Source organism: Coptis chinensis, chromosome 3, assembly GCF_015680905.1.
Source record: "Coptis chinensis isolate HL-2020 chromosome 3, ASM1568090v1, whole genome shotgun sequence".
NCBI lineage: Eukaryota > Viridiplantae > Streptophyta > Magnoliopsida > Ranunculales > Ranunculaceae > Coptis > Coptis chinensis.
Window position 1 is genome coordinate 53248674 of NC_141458.1, and position 9021 is coordinate 53257694.

Genomic DNA, 9021 nt, shown 5'->3' on the forward strand with positions numbered 1-9021 from the left:
ATGGTACAATAACATATTACTGCCTCATATATGAAACAATACTGCAACATGCAGTTCAATAACAACACATTATCAGTGCTTCATTAACAACATGGGTCCTAACAACATTTGCAATTCCATTATCATATTACAACTTCTATAACATTATAAGATTATGTGAGTACTTCAAATGTCAAAAGAAAACAAGTTACTTACAAGGCCTTTAATTACTTTTGCCTGTCTTTTAAAAAGTTTCTCATTATTGCATGTCCCTGAAACTGTTGCACCACTTTGCATGGGCTGTTGCCCCAAAGCATTCTTTAGCACTTCTTCATTTAGTTCTCCTTCAAAAAGATTTAGACTTTCCAACACCACTGCCTTCCCCTTAAGAGGCTGAAGCTTTTTCTGATAAGTATGTAGATGTATGTTTCTGGAAGGCAAGTCTACCCAATCTAGTATTCTGGGAAACCTACCATCAACTTGTCTCCGAGCCCCAAGAAATGGGATGTGAAGATATACCCAAATAACAAAACAAATTAAACAACCATAAACTGCGAAAGAATCCTTTCTAACACTCACCAGGTTAGACATGTCTTCCAAAGACTCTTCTAACATTTCAAACAGAGGTGTGCCCCAAGGAAAGCTGTCAAATGCATTTAAATTCTCAGCCAGATCAATATACCTCCCATCATATCCTGGAAGCACAACTAGCAACAGTATATACAACCTATTCAACCTAAACACATCATTCTGACTTTCTTCACCAACACTTGATTTTGCCAAGTTTCTAACTTCCAATATTTCTATTTTAGAAACCGTGGTTCTTTTAAAAAACCTTGCACGAAATTGGGATGGGATCTTGATGTCTGCCGTGTATAATGAATTAGAAACCGGCTTCACACTAAGACCCATTATAAGAGCAACATCACTTTTCTTAATCATCAAATCCTTCTTACCGATTCGGTAGCAAATTTTACCTACTTGGTGTCCCAAAACAGCATACACTAGCATAGTAGTGGTGTGCATTCTCTCGTTAATGCTTAAAAATTTACCGAAGCAAGACTTCTCAAAATCTTCCCTCTCTTCAGTAGTGAATGTCTTGAACCATTTATGCATTTTATCGAGTGACATACGAACAGTCAAATTAAGCTTTCTCATTTTTGAAAGATTGGAAATAGTCGGAAAATTAGGGATTCAAGGTATTCAATTTGGGCAGTATTTTTGGTCTGAAAATGAACACTGAACAGTCCTTATAGCTCAAACATATTACTACCGATACGTGCCAGTTAAAGGTTAAAAAACCATCATTTCTTCAACTGTTTGGCAAATAATTAATGCTATCATATCGTTCCTAACACGTGTAAAAGATTTTTCCCGCCCAAACTAGATTCTTCATATCACAAGTTTATCTTAATACAGACATATTCAGACGTTCTAACTATCAACAACTTTTGAGTCTGGTCATTTTACAAAAGGTGGGACTAGCTTCCTAATATTTGGGCTATTTGTATAAGAATTTTTTTTAAAGATTGAACTACGGACAAGCTTGTAACTGAGTTGGGTGCGAACAATGGTGAAATATGGCACTGAGATGCTACTTCTCAACTTCAGTATGTGTTATTAAATGCTACACTTTTGCTTTACTTGATATTGAATAAAGGGTTGAATAAACTTATCAAAGTTAACTTTTGTTTAACTTGTTATTGGATAATAATATTTTGTACATAAGATATAAGTATATATTAAAGTCAACCTGATAGTCTCAATTGTGTTCTTGTTTATGGCTTCAGTTGCTGATATATCATACATAAAACGCTGCCAATTACCTCTGTTTCGAATAACACGTCCAACCCAGTTTTGTAAATGTTAAATGCATTTTTCTTTTTTCTTCTTATTGAGTTTCCATATAGATTTCCTTTTATTAGGTTCTCATTATCTCCTTATAAACAACAACAGTGATATAAAAGTACACCTGATATAATCACAAACAAAACATATGAACATTAACAGTTACTGTGCTGACACTCAAGCACAATGAACCGGCCGTTTTACAAACTAAAAAATACCATTACATCGATTCAAGCCCAAACCTATACAGTGACACATTTCCAAAACTCCATAAGGTGATCTGTGAAGTGAAAGTGGAAGTGAGATTTCAAAAGAAACTCAAGTTGCCGAAACCTGGCGGTATATGTAAATGTCACTTATAGTTACATCAACAGAGTCTTCATTGCTAAAATCTGGCGGAACCGCGACTGATAAGGCAAAAACTCAATTTCATGCGCTTGGACAAACCTTCCACAAGACACATAAAACCTTCTAAGAAAATATACACATCAAACACTCTCAATTTCACCTCACCTATTACATACTTTTTCACTCCATGCAAAAAGAACGAAATCAACCTGAAAATAGTAAACACAACTATGGAAACCTTAAACAAACTCTATACACTACTACGTAAAAACAAACCCAAATTGCTGACGGTACATGTAAATTTCGTTTATGGTGGCATCCATAGAGTCTTCATTGCTAAAACCTAACGGAACCGCGACTGCAAAGACAATCCAAGCCCACCACAATGACTGCTCAGTTGTTTTCTTCTGCTTTTGAATCATGCCTTAAATCATATTCAAGTAGTCAATCCATTTTTTCATCAATCTAGAAAGAGACTTGTTCATCAAGTACATCAACAAACCTTCTACAAGACATGAATCCTTCTAAGAAAATATACACATCAAACACTCTCAATTTCACTTCACCTGTTACATACTTCTTCACTCCATGCGAAAAAAAACAAAATCAACATGGAAATAGTAAACACAACTATGAAAACCTTAAAAAAAACTCTATACACACAACTACATAAAAACAAACCCAAGTTGCTGACGGTACATGTAAGTGTCGCTTATGGTAGCATCCAAAGAGTCTTCATTGCTAAAACCTAGCGGAACCACGACTGAAAAAGCAATCTAAACTCACCACAATGACGGCTCAGTTATTTTCTTCTGCTTTTAAATTATATTCAAGTATTTAATCCATTTTTTCATTGATCTAGAAAAGGACTTGTTCATCAAGTACATCAACAAACTTTCCACTAGACACATAAATCCTTTTAAGAAAATATACACATCAAACACTATTGATTTCATCTCACCTGTTACATACTTCTTCACTCCATGCAACAAGAACAAGGGTAAAACAAAATCAACATCAAAATAGTAAACACAACTATGGAAATCTTAAAAAACTCTATACACTACTACGTAAAAACAAACCCAAGACGACCTAGAAAAAAACCAACACTGAAGACAACAAACCAAAGCTCAAAACATTTCAATAAACAATAAGAACCGTAGAGGGAGAGAATAATCAAGAAAATGAACCTTAGAAAAATCCATTATCAAAATTTGTGTTCTTGTCCTCCATGAAAAACCTTACCAAAATCACGAAACATAGGATAACCAAAAAGATGAAATAAAAAAACTAGAAACTTTAGATGTTTGAAAACACTTTTATAGTTTGGCACAAAAATCAAGGTGAACGTTGTCTCATGTCCGTACAACAAAAACAAACCAGAAATTGCTGATAGTAGATCTATAAGTTACTAGTTCGTGATCCCACAATAGCTAAAGTCCGTTTTCATTTTTGTTCGGTTGAAATCTAACAGTCATTAATCGCTAGTACGTATCACTAAGAGAATCTAACATATAAATATGACTGTGCATGTCAACATAAGAAGTACAAAAAAAGAGTGTATTGCATAGGAGAGATAGTATGGCAAGAGAAGAGAAAATGTTGTACGGAAAAGCAAAAAGGTCAAAAACCCATTGAATTGGTCAAAATTGAAAAACATGGCCGGTTGAAAAACAATGTCGATTTATCATGGCCGATTCTGGCAATTTCCCACTTAAAACTGCCGATCAATAGTAGCGAATTGGGCATGTATGTATGGGCCTATAGATCTATATAACAATTCTCCCAATATTGGGACCTCAGGCTTTAAAAAGGTAAAATCTTAGAAACAATGAATTGTGTATGTGGAAACGAACTATTTTCTAGCTTATTTGGAGTTCCTGCCATTAAACTTTGACGTCAAAAACGCATAGTAGAAGTCAATTAATTTGATTCAAAAGAGCACAATTTAAATTGAAGGCCTGCATACTAAGAGGGCCTGCGCAAACCCTCGTTGATCAGTCCTATTCAAATTGGTAAAACAATTTGCTAAAGCTTGACATATGCTCAGTCTCCAACGACAAGGCAATCAGGATATCACCTTCCTTACTTGGACTGGGCATTATATAAGCTAATCCACCATAGAAAAATGTTGCTGGTCCAACAAAAGATGGCCTACCCCATCCAAAGTCCGCATCATACAATGGCAACCTTGTCCAACTCACAACCGATAGATCCGTTGATGGAAATGTTCCTGACCCTCTCCCTAATGTCCCCAAATCGTCTTCTTGAGTCTCTAGAAAATCCAGCGACGATCTTAAGTACTTATCGTCTAAACGTGATATAGCTTGACGTATCAAGTTAGCCACATGCTCAATTGGTTTGGATGTAATCTCACCGACCTTAACTATTACTGACGAAGTAAATATCGCATTACCCAAATATGCACGTGTAATAGGCGGTTGGAGTCGGGATCGGGCATCCGCAGTGATATATAAACGGCTTTCTTGCGTAGAATCAAGCCCACGTGCTCTGCATGCGGCGCACCAAATATGTGATGCTACAGTCTCATATGTAGAATAAGTATCTACGCTACCGTTGACTGTGTTGCTTGATTTCCTCTTCAATATATTGAGTTGGTCTTTAGACAAATTAAGGAGTGCAGAGAAGAATGGTTCCTGGTTTTTGGACGTGGGATTGCGTCTGTACTCTGTGTGGTTGAATAAGACAGTAGGAGGGCTTCTTGCTTTGAGGACTGTACGATCGAGGAAAGGGGGGACAGCAATGTCAAGCCCCCGTGATACATTGGTCCAAGTATTGAAAAAATGTAATGAAGCTGCACCATCGGATACGGTATGATGTACACCCACGCCTAAACACACTCCTCCACATTTGAAGAAGGTTACCTGATTACCAAAATACACGATGCAGTTACAGTATTATGGTACATGAGAAATTTTTTTCTTAAATAAGATGCAAGCTCATTTTTCTGGGAGGAGTTCAAACTAAACTGATTGAAAAGCAAAACACATAATTAAATTAGATGCTACTGTATTTGGGTGAGCCTGAAAACGTGGGAACCCTTGGCATTAGGAACAAAAGCTTCGATTTTATGAATTTCTTTTCTACACTATCGAAAATATATTATATATGACTTGTTTTCTGAATTGGAAAAAATCCATAGCCCAAACCCCAACCCCTATTTTATGTAGAGTAGTAGAGTGTAGACACTAACACAAGTGTTTGGCGCTTTGGCCAAACAACTCTAAAGCAAAAGCAAGTGTGCCCAAAGTCCAAAATGGGGATTTGTCGTTACTAGACTAGAAGACCTGTCTTTTAGACTGCCATGTGCTAGCATCAGTTGCTTTCTCTTACATATTAGTATCTGTCACCTAGCACCGATGCGATTGCCTGACTTCGACAGGGACTTGGGACTTGGGATATGCCCGTACATTATTTATTGTGATCCATTATTTATTGTGATCCATCAACATCCAAAGCTTTTCACAAAAAAAAAAGTCTAAATCTTTCGTTTTTTTGGGTAACTAGGATATGCCCGTGACTACAACCCTTGAGACCTCAACGCGTCTGCCGCGCTATCCCGACAACTCGTTGTGCCTTCGGCACAAGGCCTACGCGTGTCGAAACGCGTGTATTTGGCACGAAACAACACGTCGCGCCTTCGGCACGAAACAACTCGTTACGCCTTCGGCGCAAAATGTATGTGCGTCTTCAACGCGAAACAACTCGTCGCGGCACAAGGCCAGCCCAATTGCCCATTATCCATAAACCCAATAACATCAATTGGGTCAGCCAATTGTACAGTACCATGTCAAATTTAGAAGCCCAACAGTTTATAAGTCCAGCCTTTTGGCTTATTTTTAGATGCCTACCCCCACTATTACAATTTTTTTTTAATTGAGCCTATGCTTATGGTTCCAAACCCATAAAAAATTCAACCCATAAAAATTTTGTCCAATATTAACTTTTTTGTGTGGGAGTGGGTGAGGTGAAAAAAACTGTTTAACTCACCCCATAAAAACTTTTTAATTCACTCTTTATGAGTTTTGAGTGGCTATGGTCTGGGAGTGTGTCAACCACGTCTCACCTTATGACGTGGAATCTGTCTTCCCACTCTTCCCTGTTTTGTTAGATAAAGATAAAGAAGTATCTAAAGCTTCATCCAATTATGTAAAGGCACAATTTTTTTTTTTTTTCGATGCAATATGTAAACGCACACTGAATTGGATTAGAAGCTCATCTAATAATTTATGTCTATTTTCAAGGCTTCTATGCCTGAACAATGGCTAGCTATCGTCATCATCCAGCCAAAAACTAAATTATAATTATCATTACAATTCAAATTATAATCTTGCAGGTCTCTAAACAAAATTTTCTTAAAAGTGGCATAGATCAGTGCTGCCTGGTGGGGAGATTTAAGAAGAATCATTTATTTATATTTTCTAAGCACTAAGCAATAGCAATATAAAGGTACAAGAACTGAAGAAGTATAACATACCTGCAAAAGAAGCAGTGGACAGGATGAAGTAGAAGTATCAACAGTGGGAACCAACAACTTCCTAGTCTTCATAGATGGAGTGAAATCCCCGAACTCATCAATAGTCAAATTGGCTTCAGCTTTAAGAAAAAGTGCACCTTCACCATTGCAAACTATCTCTACTCTACCAGTTTCTTCATTAACACCAAGCCTACCAGCAAATGGATAGAAAGTGACAAGAACTTTGGCCAAAGAAGCCTTTAAACTCTCTACACAGACGAAGTTTGAAGAACCATTTTTGAGGTTAGGCCTATAGAAGTAAACCGAAGTAGTATGCGTCCTGGGTGCTAACAGATCAAGATTTGACACCCAAAGCTTGTGTTTTGGTGTCTTAGCACTAGGCACAACTAAACTTGACTCTACAACTTTCACCATCTTTTATCTTTCTTCTCTCAATCTGGTTGGTTTCTCAGTTTTCAACCTCTTTATAATGAAAAGACGTACATGATAATCTTTTTAATACACCATCCATTTAACGTGTCACGTGTATACCGAAAACTGCCCTACACTTCACACTGAACAATGTAATGAATGAAGCCAAAATTAATAAGCTCGAAAACAGCTCGTATCTATCTTCTTATGAGTTGTTACACAAAACAAGTAAATGTCCGGTTCTGGAAATCTCGAAACATTCGTGTCGGTATTAAACTATTTGACAAAAAATAGATAAAAATTAATGGAACCAGCCCCCCCACCACCACCACCACCACCACCACCAATAAAAACTCAGTTTGTGGTCGTATTGTCGTAATTAGCAATGAATCCTTGTGACTACACATTGGCAGGCATATTTGCCTACCCCGAGCACTTCTTCACAAGGCCAATATTTCGAATTCAGACGATATATCATATCTTTAAAAAACTGATATATATCGGATATATATATATCCGTGGATATATATTTTTTATTAGAGCATTTCCAATGCAGTCGACTATTATTCACCTCCACGTAGGCAGTATTTCTCTTCTTTTCCATCATTTTGGTGAAAAACAAAGTGAGACTATCCAATGCAAAAGTAAATATTAATTTCGGACGAGATGTTAGGTTCTGTCTGGACGTAAAAATCGAAAAAACGCTCTGGACAGAATGAAACATCCCGTTTGAAATTAAATAAAAAAAACCGAAAAATCATGCGAGACGGAATAAAACATTCCGTTTGAAAAAAAAAAACCCATTTTTTTTAATAAAAAAATACACTAGACGGAATCCAACATCTCGTCCGAAGTTCACAACTCGGCCACTATCTCGGTTGAAGGTTTCACCTTCGTTTTGACTTGAGAAAATAGTCACCACCATATTTACCTTTGCATTGGGCAAAAGTTTTGAACAAAAAAGAAGTGAATAAAGTCACAAACCCACCATATCCACCTGCATTAGGAATGCTCTTAACCGGTCAAATTTATTTTTGTATGTCTGTATCAGGAAATATGGAAAATATCACCAATATATATCGAAAATATTAATAAAAAATCAGTTAAAGTCAACAAAGTCAAAGATCTAAATCGAATATATCAGATATAGATCGATATATATTGATGTATCCGAAAATCCAATATATATCGGATCTAAGTTATGTTAATATATCCATCCAATATATATCAATATATCCATATCAGGTGCCTAAAAAACTGATATATATCGCCGATATACCGATATGATATTTTCGGCCATGCTTCTTTATGACCCGATTTCTTTTGCATTATTTAGGGATCTTCAACCGTGCTCGATCTGTCCAAGTGATTAGTAAAAAGAGCATAGAATCGCATACTTGATAACAAGTTGTCAGTTGAGCCCAGTTCATTTGGGAGAACAAATATAGACCGGTAGATACCAAATGAAGTGGCTGCCAAAATCCTATTTGATAGCAACCTTACAATTTACTCATATTCTTTGACAAATAGAAGTGTGTGGATCCCTCAAGCATTAAGGCATATCATAAATAAGGAGGCTCTCTAAGAGCATCTCTAGGTGGAAGCATCAACTGCAAATTTGGCTTCACCATTCAGAATTTCGAAATAAACCATCTCTAAGTGGAGGCAAAGTTAGAGGTATCAAGTGTCTAACCGCATCCGTGGAGGCAAATTTGCAATTTCAGATGATGCGGTGCGGCACTACCACTTTAGTGTGCCAATTCTAATGTCACCTAAATTTTTTTTCGACCTTACCATAACCACTATGACACGACACTCACACTGTCGCGTGCTCCAACGGGTAAACAATGGCCGGAATTCTACTTCCATATATCTACACTAATTTTTTTATTCATTTTACATACACTCAACACTAACATTCAACTCAAACAACTAAC

The 9021-nt window shown here is 36.7% G+C and overlaps 1 protein-coding gene across 1 annotated transcript; it reads right to left on the reverse strand.

Annotated features, from left to right (window-relative positions):
* Window positions 1-4016: 4016 nt before the first annotated feature.
* LOC147509998 (shikimate O-hydroxycinnamoyltransferase-like) lies at window positions 4017-7171 on the reverse strand. The gene is made up of 2 exons (XM_086602108.1): window positions 6674-7171; window positions 4017-5060 (listed from the first exon to the last, which is right to left on the reverse strand). Exons 1-2 carry the CDS (start codon window positions 7085-7087, stop codon window positions 4179-4181), a joined length of 1296 nt encoding a protein of 431 aa, XP_086458234.1. The 5' UTR covers window positions 7088-7171; the 3' UTR covers window positions 4017-4178.
* Window positions 7172-9021: the final 1850 nt, after the last annotated feature.

Excerpts from the sequence above, each read along its gene's own strand:
- LOC147509998 (XM_086602108.1), bottom strand. The coding sequence starts at position 7,087 with ATGGTGAAAGTTGTAGAGTCAAGTTTAGTTGTGCCTAGTGCTAAGACA. Across the intron at positions 5,061-6,673 it reads GTCCACTGCTTCTTTTGCAG|GTAACCTTCTTCAAATGTGG; the intron begins GTATGTTATACT and ends TTTGGTAATCAG.